This window comes from Salvelinus namaycush, chromosome 1 (assembly GCF_016432855.1).
Source record: "Salvelinus namaycush isolate Seneca chromosome 1, SaNama_1.0, whole genome shotgun sequence".
Taxonomy (NCBI): Eukaryota; Metazoa; Chordata; class Actinopteri; order Salmoniformes; family Salmonidae; genus Salvelinus; species Salvelinus namaycush.
In genome coordinates, this window is record NC_052307.1 from 38,866,456 (window position 1) to 38,884,478 (window position 18,023).

Sequence of the window (18,023 nt, forward strand, 5' to 3'; positions counted from 1 at the left end):
CATAAGGTCTTCAAGGTATGGGGAATATAGGAGCAATTCAGGTGTTAAAGAATGAGTACGTTATGCAAAACTGAGATAAAGATCTCTGGATTCGTATGAAAATACCATACTATCAGGTATTTATACAGTGCTAGTGCTTCATTTTCACTTAGCTTCTATGTTAGGTACTTCTACTTGTATGAGTATCTTCAGTGTGTTGGCGGTGTAAATCGAATCCTTCGCTATTGCCAGTCTTCTCCACTTGGGGACCTCTTTTTCAATCGTTGACTGCGTTTGAGAACAGTGTAGGAGTTTGTTTGTTATTATGAACAGAAACGTGTTGATGTTTTTTCTTTCTGACGGTTGTTGTTGTTGTCGGGGTTAGACTCTCTGTGACCTCATAGGGCAATGCTTTTCTCTGTAGCTGTCGCACTTTCAATCTAACCCATGTTAACCCATCTAAGCCATGTCATATTAAAATAGATGCTCAGTAAAGACTTTAAGCAGGACTAAATCCACCCCCAGCAGAGTTCTATCAGTATCACAGGAAACTAGTTGATCAGTGGATCAAGAGTAGAAATGTAAGATAGAGCATCAGCTCTTCTCTTATTTGGCTTGTCGGGGATTTTCTATTTTTGAAAAACAAGATACTGTGTCTTCTGTGTTTGGGATAAATAGATGTCAAGGATGGAGTACAGGAAGTGAGTTAAGAAAGAGACAGATGCCCTCTGGCTAGGTTGTACTGTATGTGCGTGTGCAGGAGCTAAGGTACCTGCCTACTCTGTGAGACTGTGCTACTATGCCTGCCCTGTGTCTCTGGGCTGGGGGCTGGGACGAGGCCTCAGAGGGGTAGGCTGTGGGAACCCAATCACTTTAACTGAAGAAAGAGGGCTTTGTCCCCATCTTATTAAATTCATTTAAGAGCTAACCTAGTGCTCACTACCACCTCCCTCCAGTACACTACCTCCATACAGTTCATTCATGATCAAGAGCCTGAGACCACTCACTACAATTCACTATGGAATGAAGGATCCTTGAGTGATTTGGCGGTGCAATATCTTATACCGTATGGGGCGGTCAAATCCTCAAATGTTCACTTAGCCTCCAATTGACATCAATGCATGACTAAGTGAAAATGTGACTTAAAGTGAAAGTTAAGATTCGCCCTCTAAGACTGTATGATGGGCTAAAGTAAGTGGTTGAGTTTCTGCCCGCCTGTCAAGTGGATCTGGATATCTCTTCTCTTTGGCTCAGCAAACAGAAACACAAAGGAACCACTTTGATTCTTCTGATCTGGACGAAGACACGATCCGCCGTTGAAATAGTGCAATGGCGTTGCAGTAAGACGGCGCTTCTTTTCTATGGCCCTCGTACACCTTCTGAAACGGTCCTTGATTGCTCTGGAAGGTGGATACTGATTATGGAAACGGTTTTCACAGGACTGAAGCAAGTCGACCTCATTTGACCTTTCACCTTTGACACAGAGACGTGATATGTAATCCAGCAACCGTCGCTCAACACACAGGGAGAGAGCACACGCGAGCCGTCTAGACGTACAACTATCCCCCATTTATCTTCACAGCTCAGCTTCTGTAGGTAGTAGCGTTGGTGGCAGTCGGTGCTGTGTGAACGTGAGCAAACTCACTAGCTTGCTGAGCTCGCTAAGCGCTATCTCTTCTTGACAGAGAGGTGTCATGTCTGACTCTGGGTAGACAGTCTCACCACCTCCACCACTACCTCCTCCACCTCTTCCTTTTCAGACACGTGATAGCGTCACACCTGCGTTCCTCAGCCCAGTCGTCAAGCCTGCGGGCGGCTAGCCGGCTAGCGCTCAAAGAAAGCCCTGCCTGAGGAGGATATCACCCAGCCCTATAGGGAAAGGCCTGGTGCCTGGGCTGCAGTCAAAGGGGGCTTTGTGGTAGGGAACTGACCCTCGGTGCAGTGCAGGCAGCAGGGGCAGTGTGAAGGTGGTATATTGTGTAGTTCAGTAGCTAGCAGTGCAGTAGCTGCAGTAGGCCTCGAATGGAGTGAGGGAAGGGCATTAGCATGATTGCTAATTGAATTATTACGCTCACTGTGTCATGAAGAAAAGACTGTAGAAAGGAAAGTGAAACTGAGTGTAGTGAAGCCTGGTAGTGCCACTGAAGAGGATGTCAAAATGATTGTTCCTGGGTCCAAATCAGGTCTTTGCTGTTCTTTCCAAGGGGAGCTGCCTATAATTGGGTTCTGACAGAATGCTGATGCAGGTCGATCGTAGTGCCGTTCAGCACTGTACTGGCATTCCATTCACTGTTTATAACATTTGGGGTATTGTTTATACAGTACACACACATTTTCTTCCAGGAAAAACCAACCACTGCAATATTAAGTTAACTGTATTTAACAGTTTCATTATGTTACTTCCTTGATGTCATTTCATGTGATCTACATACTCTCTCCCCTTTTATTTCTAAACACTTGTGTTGTAGAGCACAATCGAGCGTTGAGAAGTCTGTTATCTGACTTCTAGTCATCTGGCTCCAGGCGTCATGTTTCTCTCCGATCCGTTTGGCCTCAGAGTGTGTTAGAATGTCTGTTCTGTATTAATGGGCTGTAAACTGCTTTTAGCAGTGCAGACTCCCAAGTCTGGAACTCCCTCTCTCTCCATGTCAGAACCTCACAATCGATACGCATTTTCGAGTCCACACTAAAGACACACCTCTCCATACAGGCTTACCTGATTATCTGTTGTCTTAGCTTTTACTCTCTGTCTAATTCACTTCCCTGGTTAGCCTGTCATCTTGTTTAGTCTTCTCCATTTTTTATTCTGTCTAATGTTTAGTGTACTTTGAATATACAGTGCATTCAGAATGTATTCACTTTTGATTAAATAATACATTTTCCTCATCAATCTACACACAATACCCCATAATGACCAAGTGAAAACAGGTTTAAAAAAACGAAACAAAAACAGAAATACCTTATTTACATAAGTATTCAGTATTCAGACCCTTTGCTATGAGACTCGAAATTGTTTCCATTGATCATCCTTGAGATGTTTTTACAACTTGATTGGAGTCCACCTGTGGTAAATTCAATTAATTGATTTGGAAAGGTACACGCCTGTCTATATAAGGTCTCACAGTTGACAGTGCATGTCAGAGCAAGAACCAAGCCATGAGATCGAAGGAATTGTCCGTAGAGCTCCGAGACAGTATTGTGTCCAGGCACAGAAAAACAAACAATTTAAAACATTTTAGAATAAGGCTGTAACGTAACAAAATGTGGGAAAAGTCAAGGAGTCTGAATACTTTCCGAATGCACTGTACTTACTTATTTTAATGTGTGATTTTATTGCTGATTTTCTTGTGTATTTAAAGTGACTTTGGGTGTCTTGAAAAGCGCTTAAAATAAAATAATTATTAGTAAAGTATTATTATTATTAAAGAATATAACACTCTACGCGTCACCCCTTTAAAAATCGTTGGTCCACATTATAAACCTGGTCAGGCCCAGACCAAGGTGAGAGAGTCAGGTGTGTTTGTGTGTGTATGGGTGTGTGTGTGTGCATGTGACGAATGTGTTAGGCATGAGCTGATGTGTGAGTGTGTGTGTGATGTACACACTCAGGGCAGAGGTCTTCCCTTGCATGCTAGCCAAAGGCCTCTTTTTACAGGGATCACTGCGAATACTATCAGGACTCAGGAGAGAACAGAGGATCACTCCTCCCATGTCAGGCCACACACTGCATGGCTGAAGGATAGCCTGAGTAATTCTTCTCATATCTCCATATATCTCTACCTTCCGATTACTTGCACCATGTGTAAACTAACCTGTTACTTTCTGCATGTGTGTCTACTTCTAACGATATTGTCTCTCCACCATTCTGTCTCTCTCTGTCTTCTCACTCTCTCTGTATCTCTCTCTCTCTCTCTTTCTTTCTCCTCTTTGTATTTGGAGATAATGATTTCCATATGTTTTAATAATATCAAGCTAATGCAAATCCAGTGAGATGCACTGAATGGTTGAATAGAGAAAATCTGTAGATGAGCTTCTGGTAAGTGTCTCCATATGTCCAGCCAGTGTGCTGTGTGCAGCTATCGTGCTGGGACTGGGGCTAAGGGGACAGGGCAGCATGTGGAGGAGAGAGTGGGCTGCTGCCTTTTCTGCAGGCTGATAATAAAGCACAGATAATAACAGAGACAGGCGGGATTACTAAACCACACACTTGCACCTGGCCATCCCCTGTCTCTCCACTGTCTTTTTTTGTCTTTTGTCAGTCCCTCGTCAGTCTCTCCTCTGTCTCTCCTCATCCTCTGGATGTGGTTGAGATGAATTCCCCCCTATCTCTTCTCTCCTCCACAAAGGAAACCTGGGGAGTCAGAGGGTTTTGTGTTCAAGAATGCTTTTAGATCATTTATTTTCATGTACAACTAAATCAACACATTTAAGTATTAACTTCAACTGTCATCATCCCTGTCACCAGAGGTGCTTGTGATGGACATAACCCCAGCACGTCCAACGTTGTCTAAACGCAGCAGTTAATCTCTCTCCAACATAATTTAATATTTACTTTTTTTTTATCAGGCTACTCACAAGACACCTTCACTATGCTATTTTACAAAGGGTCCTATCTAGGGCTGTGGCGGTCACAAAATGTTGTCAGCTGGTGATTGTCAAGCAAATAGCTGTCAGTCTCACGGTAATTGACAGTAATTAACATAAACACATTTAGCATCTCCTGGCTTCCACACAATCAAGTGATGCATACCTTTGGAACATTTAAAAAAGTCTAATTAATCCATGTAATATAGCCTACACCTTCCCAATAAATTAATTATTTATTTTAGACAGGTCTAAAAAAGCATGACATGAAGAAAATGTAGTCTATTTCAGAAGAACAGAATAGCATACTCTGAGTTGTCCTTATGTTAGGTCCTGATGTGGCAATGCCAAATGCCAGTGGGCTACACTAGTTCATTTAGCAGACAACATTTGCTTAGAATTCCGTGGCATTATTTTATAGCATGAAGAATAAAATTTAACAAAGCTGAATAAAATAGAAAGGATTGTGACAGTGTTGCGTTAGGTGAAGGAGTCAGGCGCAGGAGAGCAGAGATGTCTGAAATGCGTACTTTTAATGGGCAAGTCCACCAATTACAGGTATGGCACAATACAAAAAGTAAAACGCCCTCGACAACAGAGAAACCCGTTAATCACGCAAGGAGGAACAAACAAAGCTCCTAAATAACACACGCTTATTAAATGCGTGAAACAAAAAATGGGCACAACCTAACCGAGCTACATCACAAATAAAATAATCCCGCACAAACCTAGGCAGGCAACAGGGTAAATTATACACATGGAAATTAAGGCAAATGAAACCAGGTGTGAAAGAACCAAAGACAAAACAAACAGAAAAGGAAAAAGGGATCGGTGATGGCTAGTAGACCGGCGACGCCGACCGCCGAGCGCCGCCCGAACAGGGAGAGGAACTACCTTCGGTGGAAGTCGTGACAAGGATATTTTCTACAAATGATTTGAGGGAGTGCACACATGTGGCTATTCTGTGTTGAGCGGTTAACAAATAAATACGTATTCGTAAAGGCTTAATTTAGAGTTAATAATGTAACTTTAGTTGTTCTACAAAGGTTGGGCTATATATTTAGATGTTTAATACATTGTAAGGCTGCATGATGCAACTCTAATGATGATTTGAAAAGTTGCTTGAGCTCTGCTTTGTTTTTTGCGCAGGCTGTACGCACTACATCAGTAAATTGACAACCACTTCATAATGCCAAGAATATCATGGCGGAATACCCTTTGTGTGGCTGTAATGCACCCTAAAAACATCCATGCCTTTTGCGGCCAGTGGCCAATGTGCGCTTCTCCCTGAGTGCTGCACGCTCCATCACGTGACCGGGTCTTTCTCACAGGCTAAAAGTGAAGACAGACACATCGGGGATGCAACTGTGCGCGTCCTTATCCAATTCGAGGTGCATGTTAAAAATATTGGAAAAACTGTCCACATTTACTTTTCGTCACCCAACAATATGAGTAGGCCTAGCGAACAGCAAAAGCACTAGCCTATGTCAATCTGCAATCCCACATAGTACAAAGATCAACCTATTCTATTCTGTGCGAGAAAAAAGTATTCCAAACATAGTCTGCGATGCGATAGATCCCAAATTAATACAATCACTAGCATCCCAAAAACTTTTTACGCAATGTGGCTGACTCAACAGATCAGAACGTTTAGCTTAAAATGTTGATAAACTGTTAGGCTATTTCTTCACATTATAAGCACAGCAATGCACACATGGCAGTAGGCTATGAGCGCGAATGTTCCATTAGCAGAAAACACCATTATCAAAAGTGACAAATGCAATTATGCATAGTCCTCATTTGGACTAATCTTCCAAGAGTCCTTAAACATTAAAATACAATTTATAATACGATCACATGTTCACATATAACACACTGTTACAAACAGACATAATACACTGACATATTGAGCAGATAAATACTCTTAACAGTCTAAAAAGATAGATTGATTCCTTCATCTACCATACTCCCGCACAACCTTCCAAATGTATTATATTTAAATGGTTCTAAAGTATTGTTTGAATGTATATATTGAAAGGTTTCTGGTTTGCTCAGATACGTTCATTATTCAATTTCTTTAATGCTCTAAATCGAAATGTAATGCTTTTGTTATAAAGGTGCATTTTTATATTGAAAATGATCTTCCCCAAAATTGAAACTCACACGCTGCTTATGTATGCCAGTTAGGCTACACACCCCTTGTAAAGTGTATTAATGTGATTAATTTTAAGAAGTTATTTGGCCACTTTAGTTGTGATACTAACCTTATGAAACATATAGGCCTATGGGCTAGGCTACATTAACAACTATGATTTGAAAAAGTCGCAAAATAAGGCATTGTTTCTTATGCTGGGCATCATTCTCACAAGTGATAGGCTAATATTGTCACCCATCAGACTATTCTTCATTTAATCTTGTCTTTACATACACTAAATAATATATGTGTTATAATTTGTTTTGATTTAGAATGGACCATTATTATCAGGGTCAGCAGGAAAAAAAATACATGTCATCTATGCACCTAGATAGCGAATGGAGTACGCTTTCCACCATGGTTTATTTTCATGCCAGCCAGGTAGGCTATACTCCTTTTGTAAATAAGTAATGTTCTTAATATTAGGAAAGTTGAGAAATAAATATAGTAGGCCTAGCCTATAGAAAGCTGATCCTCCTATTTTTAGTAGAGGCCATTACTCTGTTTTCTTGTGCAATTGCATAGCCTATTGAAATGTTGCACAACATGAGCTCATGGGCTCCCATGAAGTGTTTGATTAGATTTTCAAAATACATTTGCATTGATGTCAGAGTGATTAGAGGGACAATAGAGTGCTGAGTACCAGGCAGTTAGCAAGTTTGGTAGGCTACTAAGGACCATCACCAGCATCAGAGCATGGAGAAGCCTAATTACCGTGAATTTGATTTCCTTCATGACCTCGTGACTGCCGGCGTGGCGGTAATATGGTCACCGCACAGCCCTAGTCTTATTGGTCCCTGTCCCTGTTGAATGGGGCCGACTTGGTTAGTTTGGAATTTATGTTCTGTTTCCCCAAAAGGACTTATCCAACCATTAATCACCAGTGGATTTATATCTGGTTGTTATATTTAGTTTGTCCCCTGCTAAAACATTTGGCAGGCCTGGTCCAAAAGGAGTATACATGTACCCACCGTTTGTGGTACAACACCTGTAAGAGAGACAGAGTATCCACTGTGACTATAGGAATGGGTGACTGGCCTTGCCTTCACTCTGCTCTGTGAGCTTCTGGGATGCTGGTGGAAAAGTGATGAGGAAAATCACATCCATATGTCATAACTCAGACAGGCAGGCAGGCAGGCAGAGAAACAGTTAGACAGACAGAAATACAAAAAGACAGACAGGCATTGGCATATGGCCCACAGAGCACCTACAGAAACACACAGAGAGAGAGAGAGAGAGCTCAGCTCTGACCAGAGAGTGGAAACTCCACACGCGGTAACATTACTCAGACAGTGATTCCAGTGACTCCTTTGAAACAAATGTGTGGTTGATGAACCCATTTTCTTCTTAATCTTAATTTTCCTCAACATTGTGTCTTCCTGTTTTGCAGGGTCCTCCTGGTCCCCATGGAAACCCTGGTCACCCCGGACCCCCTGGACTCAAGGTATGTATTTATTAGATTGGGGACAATATTAGAGGGACAATATAGAGACTGATATAAGTGATAGTGTATGAGTGAGAATGAATAGCTTCTCTCTTTCGGGTTCTCACCATGCTCTAAGATGGTCTGGAGAGCTTGGTAACGTACAGTCACCTCCAAAATAATTGGCACCCTTGATAAAAATTTTGAGCTATATTGTATGCTAAATTAAATGTGGAAATTATATTATTTTATACTAATACATATACAAGGAGAAAAATATTTTGTTTAACAAGTAATATATATACAGTGGGGAGAACAAGTATTGGAAACACTGCTGATTTTGCAGGTTTTCCTACTTACAAAGCATGTAGAGGTCTGTAATTTTTATCATAGGTACACTTCAACTGTGAGAGACGGAATCTAAAACAAAAATCCCGAAAATCACATTGTATGATTTTTAAGTAATTAATTAGCATTTTATTGCATGACATAAGTATTTGATACATCAGAAAAGCAGAACTTAATATTTGGTACAGAAACCTTTGTTCGCACTTACAGAGATCATACGTTTCCTGTAGTTCTTGACCAGGTTTACACACACTGCAGCAGGGATTTTGGCCCACTCCTCCATACAGACCTTCTCCAGATCCTTCAGGTTTCGGGGCTGTCGCTGGGCAATACGGACTTTCAGCTCCCTCCAAAGATTTTCTATTGGGTTCAGGTCTGGAGACTGGCTAGGCCACTCCAGGACCCTGAGATGCTTCTTACGGAGCCACTCCTTAGTTGCCCTGGCTGTGTGTTTCGGGTCGTTGTCATGCTGGAAGACCCAGCCACGACCCATCTTCAATGCTCTTACTGAGGGAAGGAGGTTGTTGGCCAAGATCTCGCGATACATGGCCCCATCCATCCTCCCCTCAATACGGTGCAGTCGTCCTGTCCCCTTTGCAGAAAAGCATCCCCAAAGAATGATGTTTCCACCTCCATGCTTCACGGTTGGGATGGTGTTCTTGGGGTTGTACTCATCCTTCTTCTTCCTCCAAACACTGCGAGTGGAGTTTAGACCAAAAAGCTCTATTTTTGTCTCATCAGACCACATGACCTTCTCCCATTCCTCCTCTGGATCATCCAGATGGTCATTGGCAAACTTCAGACGGGCCTGGACATGCGCTGGCTTGAGCAGGGGGACCTTGCGTGCGCTGCAGGATTTTAATCCATAGTGTATTACTAATGGTTTTCTTTGAGACTGTGGTCCCAGCTTTCTTCAGGTCATTGACCAGGTCCTGCCGTGTAGTTCTGGGCTGATCCCTCACCTTCCTCATGATCATTGATGCCCCACGAGGTGAGATCTTGCATGGTGCCCCAGACCGAGGGTGATTGACCGTCATCTTGAACTTCTTCCATTTTCTAATAATTGTGCCAACAGTTGTTGCCTTCTCACCAAGCTGCTTGCCTATTGTCCTGTAGCCCATCCCATGTGCAGTTGCAAACCGTAGTCTGGCTTTTTATGGCGGTTTTGGAGCTGTGGCTTCTTCTTTGCTGAGCGGCCTTTCAGGTTATGTCGATATAGGACTCGTTTACTGTGGATATAGAAACTTTTGTACCTGTTTCCTCCAGCATCTTCACAAGGTCCTTTGCTGTTGTTCTGTGATTGATTTGCACTTTTCGCACCAAAGTACGTTCATCTCTAGGAGACAGAACGCGTCTCCTTCCTGAGCAGTATGCCGGCTGTGTGGTCCCATGGTGTTTATACTTGCATACTATTGTTTGTACAGATGAACGTGGTACCTTCAGGCGTTTGGAAATTGCTCCCAAGGATGAACCAGACTTGTGGAGGTCTACAATTTATTTTCTGAGGTCTTGGCTGATTTCTTTTGATTATCCCATGATGTCAAGCAAAGAGGCACAGAGTTTGAAGGTAGGCCTTGAAATACATCCACAGGTACACCTCCAATTGACTCAAATGATGTCAATTAGCCTATCAGAAGCTTCTAAAGCCATGACATCATTTTATGGAATTTTCCAAGCTGTTTAAAGGCACAGTCAACTTAGTGTATGTAAACTTCTGACCCACTGGAATTGTGATACAGTAAATTATAAGTGAAATAATATGTCTGTAAACAATTGTTGGAAAAATGACTTGTGTCATGCACAAAGTAGATGTCCTAACCGACTTGCCAAAACTATAGTTTGTTAACAAGAAATTTGAGTGGTTGAAAAACGAGTTTTAATGACTCCAACCTTAGTGTATGTAAACTTCCGACTTCAACTGTAGGTGCTATGCAAAAGGACTGGTCACAGATAGAACAATAAGGTTTAGTAAATCTTTGGACTGGTCGTCCGTTCTATACAAAACGGTTGCTATGCAGGCTGGATAAAGTTCTTATCACTTGCGCTAGCCAACCTCAGCTAACTCGGTCACGTCATACATTGAACCTGGAGAGACCGTACACTAGCTGCATTAAGTTTTGTTTGAGATTATTTTTCTATTGGCATTTAGTTGGATATGTCCACGATAATGACGTTGATGTGTGATTTCGACTGGCTCCGAAAAAGTTGTCTTGTCTGGGCAATGTTCAATCTATGTATGGTACTACAGAGATCGAAGTTCAAAAGGGAAACGTTGTTTCCGAGATCGGACAGGCAGACGGCGAGGCATACAGTATATTAACCCTGGCTGTACCAAACTAAATGCTAGGCTGGAAGCAAAGGGGAAATAATGTGCGAGTTGAGATAAATACAAGAGACTATTCGGACAGCGACATGAACATGATATTCTTATGGAGGCACAGTGATCATTTTCAGATGGAACTGTTAGCAGACAAACTGTAGGTGTGTCTGTGATGGCCAATACTGCACGGCTTGGAACGCTGCTCGTCCAAGCAGCAATCCAGGATCCAAACAACCAGTTTTATAATATTGTTTGCTCATGTTTATCAAGGGTGCCAATACATTCGGAGGTTACTGTAATTGAATGACATCTTTGAATGTCCCTGGCATGTATAGCTAATGTATAGTTGATGTATAGATAGTGTATATATTGTTAAAATTCACTACATGTACACCCAGATCAGTCATAAAACATAGCCTACTGTTCCACACTCGCTGAATCATTGATGGATGGTTAACTGTTGCAGACTGTTGACTGTGTCTTTTATGAATTCACAAGTAACAACTTACTAAACTAGAATGGAAACATTTTCTTGTTATTGTTCCATACTTAATCCTTATGGCCACATTCATTTTCAACTGGTCATTTTTCCACTCCATGTTCACAATAGTAAAACGTAATCGATACCAGCCTTTGACCGGAGCCCATGTTCATACCACCATAACTCTTATTTATGTGTTAGAGTGGAAAAAGAGGAAGCGAGGGAGAAGGAGAGAGAGTGATACAGAGAGACAGAAAGACAGTTAGAGAAAGTGTGAGAGCGAGAAGAACATAGAGAAAGAGAGAGAGGCAGAGAGAGAGAGAGAGAGAGAGAGAGAGAGAGAGAGAGAGAGAGAGAGAGAGAGAGAGAGAGAGAGAGAGAGAGAGAGAGAGAGAGAGAGAGAGAGAGAGAGAGAGAGAGAGAGAGAGAGAGAGAGAGAGAGAGAGAGAGAGAGAGAGAGAGAGAGAGAGAGAGAGAGAGAGAGAGAGAGAGAGAGAGAGAGATGTACATTGTTACATCATGTCAATAAAGCGAATTGAATTGAAATTGATTTGCGAGAGAAAGAGAGAGAGAGAGAGGGAGAGAGAAAGAGAGAGAGAGAGGATATAGCGAGTAGTAGTTGAGCTGGCGCGTCACCAAAGGTAGTCCATCTCACTTTGACCTACTGTATATACACGCAACTTTTGAAAGATGGAAAAAGCTCATGTGTGTGCAACCCCTGTCTCTTCTGACACAACCCCAGTGCAATTACCCAGTATGTGGTCTTGTCCTCTTAGAACTGTGCCCGTGACACTTCTGATAAAGACAGTGAGAGTGAGAAAGCTGACTTTTGTAGAGTTTAAGACAAACAATTAAATAACTTGTTTTTTATGTACAATTGGCCCTCAAGTGTAAATAAACTGCTTCACTTTGTTTTAAATTTCCTCTCCGATAAAAGAGAGTGATGGACAGTGAAATCCTACAATGTTCCTGAGTGTAGATGTTGGCACCAGTTACAACCTCCTTTCCCTAGTCCTGTCCAGGTGAGGCTGGTCTGGAGGACATTTAAAGAAAGACCTTGGGAGTGTCCCAAATGGCACCCTATTGCCTGTCCCAAATGGCACCCTATTGCCTATACATAGTGCACGACTTTTGACCAGGGCTCATAGGGCTCTAGTCAAAAGTAGTGCACTACAAGGATAATAGAGTGCTGTTTGGGACACATACCCTTTTCATGCCATGTTGGGGCTTATATGAAAATGTAGAATTTATTGGTGCAATGAAGATGATTATGGAGAAGCTTATATTTCCACCATCAATAAATAACCTTGTAGAATAATTGTATTATTTTGTGTCCGTTTATGCCTTTTCACAGGAGTGTGACTGCTAGAGTACCTGCTGAAATAGGCCTGTTGCATTCAGAGGTGGAGATGTAAATTGCTCCCCAACCTTTTTTATTGTAGGCACACAGGAGAAAGTCGTTAACTGCAGGAGAGCATTCATACAAGTTACTCACATACAGTGTTTGTTTAGAAGCCCAGTGTTTGTAAAATCATTTTCCTTTTTATCCAATTCCTTTGACAAACACATATTTTACAGCTGGTTGCAAATGTTTCTGTGTTAATCCTTGAATGGCTCCATTAACATGTGTTGTAGGTTGCTTTCCTTTCCACCTGACTTGACCAGTAAAAACTCTGGGCCCTACTTATAAATTAAAGGTCATTACGAGGGCCCCCACAAGGGTCCTGGTTTTATATATGATTGAGGCCATAGATTAATAGTGTCCGACATCTTTATGGTACAGTAGTAAGATTTAAAAGTAAGCACTTCCCAGTTCCCTGGAGTACAGCAGCAGTCAGACAACATCCCACTGCTGCCTGAAAAGGACAAGGAATGTGCCTGGTCACTCCCAATGGCTTTTCAGAAGCTTGCTGTAAACTGAAATATTAATGGACTCTGTCTTGTGTAAATACAACTGCTACTATTGTGTGTGAACCCTTTCCCTCCCTTACACTGCATGCAAGCGTGTCTACTGTAATGCTCCACCTCTGTGTGATTAAACAGCATAGCTTTGCAGAGAATGTGTAAATGCACCATTACGTCAAGCTATTGTGTGTGTACCGGATCACTAACGTTGACCAACAGTGAGTACCGTAGGCCTTCATGTAAACTTTAGTGCTTGAGTTCTGAATGCCATGGTAGAGAACATGTTAATAAAGCCATTATATTTAGACCTCACATTGACTCATTACATTGAGTAGGCTCTTTAAGTCTAAGTATAAGGGAGAAATCAACATCTGGCCTTTGCCGAAGCAGCTTGCACCAAAACGTATCAGCAATTAATATTATTGAGGGGAAGTTTCCCTCCTGAACCTTCTTTAAATATTTCAGAAATCTACATCTGTTCGTTATTTGGAGACTAAGACGTCATGGGAATCAGCGGAATCTGTCTAAACTAAACCGTTTGTTTTTTGCTCTCTCTGCCTCTGTGTGTGTGTGTTCAAGGGACGAAAAGGAGACCCTGGCCTTTCACCTGGCAGAGCACCAAAAGGAGAAAGAGTGAGCATCTTGTGTTTCATGTTTCACTGTGTCGTTCTCTGAAAAGGAGAGTGTAACACCGGCTAAAGTAATAATACCGGATAATGTCACAATTCAATAATGTAATAAGTTATCTGTTACAGAGAATTTTACTTCGGTCGTAGAGAGTTACTCGAGAAAATGGAAACACGCTTTGCGATAACCCAATTCTTTCAATTGTCCGATATGACTTACTGGCAGGCAGAAACTAAAGTAGCAGAGACATGTTCCATGAGATCACTGGTTTTACATGTCTTCGCTACTTTACAGTTAGCCTGAGAATGAAGAGTATGAAGTTGACTTAACTGTATATACTGTGTAACTCATTCTTATCTTTCTAGGGAGACCGTGGTGCTTCAGGACCCCCTGGACTGACTGGTCAAGTTAGCAGAAAGGTAGGAAACCACTTTACCCTTAATCCTGCCACACATGATACTGTATGAATCGGATTCTTCGAATGAGTCCAGAGGACCATATTGAAGTGCACTAAATCATACGCTACACCCCGACCCTGCCTCCCCAGTCCTAAATCCCTATGAGCAGTGTTCAGCAGGAATCTCTCAAAAAGGACTGTTTAGGAGGACCCGAAGCCAAGAGCATTTTTCTCACGGGATGTTTCTTCTCTTGTTTGGAGAGGAGCCTAACATTGTGCAGGCGTAGTAGTACTGTAAATTAGTGCACCTGTGTTCAGACCGACTCTTCTTCAGGCTCACACTCTGGAATAGCTGGATTGGAATATACTAGCTGAGTTGTGACCTCATCGTCAATGCTTCCAACACGATGGGGGCGATTGAGGAGAGTCTTTTTTGGGCGGGAATGATTTACAGTGGGAATCACATGCAGTGTAAAATACATGATGTAGTTCCCTCTCTTTGACAATTGTCCTCAATACTCAGTAGTGTTCTGCTGAAATCTTAATGGCATTTTGTTATGGAGCTTCTTTTTCATGTACTGTCTCAACTCAATTTACACATATCCTATTGCTAGTGTACATGCAGTATGTGTTCATCCATGAGTCATTGTCTTAAGATGCACTTCTGCGGGCTTCACTCCATCCTGGCCTTGCCCTGGGCTTGTAATACAGCTTAATCACTTACCATGGGAGACTATTACACACACGCAGGTGGGAAGAAGGAAATCTGCTCCGTGCCCACGTACACGTACACATACTCATCATGCACTGACAGGCATGCACGCAGGCACATGCATGAGCAGATACGCACACACATGCAACCACACACATAGACATGCGTGCACACACACACGCACACACACACACACACACACACACACAGTTTATTCCATGTTAGGGATACAGATATTTGTTGACATAATTAGCTGTATGGATTTTTACAAGACTCAACACAAAACTTTACTTGAAACATCATTGCAAAACATATTACATTCAAGTTACCTGATTGCCTTACAGCAAACACATGTTATTCATTACCAGAAAATACAATAAAAGCTGGTGGAAAAAGACTTGGAGACACTACCTCTCCTAAATTACTGCTGGCAGGCAGTGATTCATGGTTATTCCACACATGGTCCGCTGCCAGAGGGAGAAGAAATCTGTGAATGCAGGAAGAAACTCTGAGTACAGTACAGCCAGGGGAACTTTAGGCCTCGAACCAACTGGTGCTGACCTGGGTTCAAATAGTATTTGTTTTCTTTCAGAGACGTTGAGCCTATGGTTGAGTCTACCTGAAGTGACAGATGGCTGTACTATTTAACCTGAGGGCTGATCGGGTGCTAATTTAGAAGTTATCACCGGCTCCGTAATGATCTGTTTAGCAACACACACAATCCTCATGTAGTCTGTTTTGGACACATTTGTACGAGAGCAGTAAAGTCTAAACCTGGCGCAAAAATCTGTTACGTAATAGGACAAGCTGACGGTGAAAGACCATCCGGTCTAGGCTACAGTCAAGGTTGTTTCATTCACTCTAAAATAGACTCTGATCTCAATAGGCAAGAAGGGGGTCTCTTTCAGCTCTCTCTGTTGTCGCATCGTAAATGGCACCCTATTCCCTATTGCACTACTTTCTGAATGCCACCCTATTCCCTATTGCACTACTTCTGACCAGAGCCTACATAGGGAATAGAGTGCCATTTGGAATGCAGCCTGTATGATGTGAGTAATGGAAAGAGGAGTTTATGGGAAAATAGCGTTTCTTTTTTTCCATTAAAAAGGGAAGTGACTGACAGTTACTATGTATGTTTTACATTGCATCATTGCTGGAATATAAAACGATAGTGTGTAAAGCAATGACAATCTCACACTTTACATTTGTTGCAGTTAAATGGTGCATTTGTTACCTAAACATCTATTCCCCCCCGCCCCCCTTGAAGTTGTACCCCGTGCCCTTGTCCCTGGCAGAGCCTCTCCCTTGGTGGGAAATGTGTAAAAGATGTAATGGGCGAAGTTACCCTGCAGTCAGGCGGTGGGGAAACTGACACACTATGTAGAGCATCTGGACGGAGTTGGAGCTGTGTGTGTGTGTGTGTGTGTGTGTGTGTGTGTGTGTGTGTGTGTGTGTGTGTGTGTGTGTGTGTGTGTGTGTGTGTGTGTGTGTGTGTGTGTGTGTGTGTGTGTGTGTGTGTGTGTGCGTGCTCGCTCACATGGGTCTGGTCCTGGCCGACCCTGCTCTTTCCACAGCCAGCCCAGCCGTGATGGCATTGGCACGGTGGAATTACTTTTATTAGATACTAGGTTTTTTTTCCTCCTAGACTTTCCTCTCATATTCCAGACTATACGTAGGTGATGGTCTGACACATTTGGTGGCTGGGCCTTGGTTAGGTTGCCTATTTCTTCAGGAGATGTTGATGTAGAGGTGTAATTTGTGCAAAATGACATTTTCTAATAATCCCTCTCACAGTCAATATTGAATAGTGGGGATGAAAGAGTTGAGAATATGAAACCAGTTTCTCATTTAAAATATATAAATCCAATGGAAAGAATATTTTCTGTCTGCTAAAGTTATTTTACTGCTTCATAGAAGAGGGGTTAAACAATACCTTACTGCGCTATTCGCAAAAATTCATTTGCATTCTGCCTTGAAATTATAAAAATTCCAATGTATACCAACAGATGCAAAACCTGGCAAATGTTTGTAATAGGACCATGGATTACACATCCGCTAGTCTAATAAATAACTCATCTTGAATGAGAGAGTACCAATATTCCTCTCTGGAGCTGTGAGCCATGGCTATGTGCACGGGACTGCACATTCAGACACATGCTCACACACTGCTCCTCTTCTCCTCTGTCTCTCTGGCATGGACTCTCAGAGACTGCAGCATTTCCCTCCTTTTACTATACTCAGCTGTATGTCGCTGGCTCTGGAGCTCAGACGCATTCTTCCCCCCTTCCCTTGTCCATGGTTGTGCAGTGGCTCAGCCATGACTTTTTACTCTGCTCTAGGGGGCTGGGTAGTGACGCTTTTATAGAACAGATTTACAGAGTCCCAAATGGCAACCTATTCCCTTTGTAGTGCACTACTTTTGAGCTGGGCCCGTAGGGCTCTAGTCAAAAGTAGTGCACTATAAAGGGAATATAGTAGGGTGCCATTTGGGACACAGACAAGGACTGCTGAGGCTGGGAAATGGTTAACTCTGTCTTCAAGTGCTGGCTGATTGGTTGCAGGGATTATTTGTAAAAAAAAACTAAAATAATAATAATCTGTTGGGCCTTCTGTTTTGAATCACCCGTTGAAGACAACGACTGGGTTTCATAGAAGTATCTCAACATCTCTGTATGTAAACTGTGTGTCACATCTGCTCCTGCAACGCCCTCTACTGCTATTCCTGTGTCTACTTGACCTGCCGCCTTCCGCAGTGCTCTTTCCCTCTCTCTCTCTCTCTCTGTGTGTGTGTGTGTGTGAATGTGTGGGCGGAGACAGGTGTGCTGGAGTCAGAGCAGATCCCCACCAGCTGCAATCTGTTCCATAATCAAGAACTCTACTAATACTCAGCCCTGCCACTTCCACGCTGCCAGATTGTAATCTCTGCTCAATCAGTCTACGTTTCTAGCCGTTTGTTACTATGCAGATCCTGTTGTGCCTGTTTTCCTTGCCTGATGCTGTTTTCCTCTCCGCTACAGTACTGCCCGCTCTGACTCTGGTCCCTGTCTCCAGTT

At 42.5% G+C, this 18,023-nt stretch overlaps 1 protein-coding gene across 1 annotated transcript in view; it reads left to right on the plus strand.

The window, feature by feature from the left end:
• The window catches only part of LOC120051593 (collagen alpha-1(XXVII) chain B-like), a 203,848-nt gene that overhangs the window by 84,283 nt on the left and 101,542 nt on the right, over nt 1-18,023 (plus strand). The window contains exons 12-13 of the mRNA XM_038998511.1: nt 8,148-8,201; nt 13,814-13,867. Of these exons, the coding sequence (XP_038854439.1) occupies nt 8,148-8,201; nt 13,814-13,867 (108 nt within the window). The remainder of the gene's footprint in view (nt 1-8,147; nt 8,202-13,813; nt 13,868-18,023) is intronic.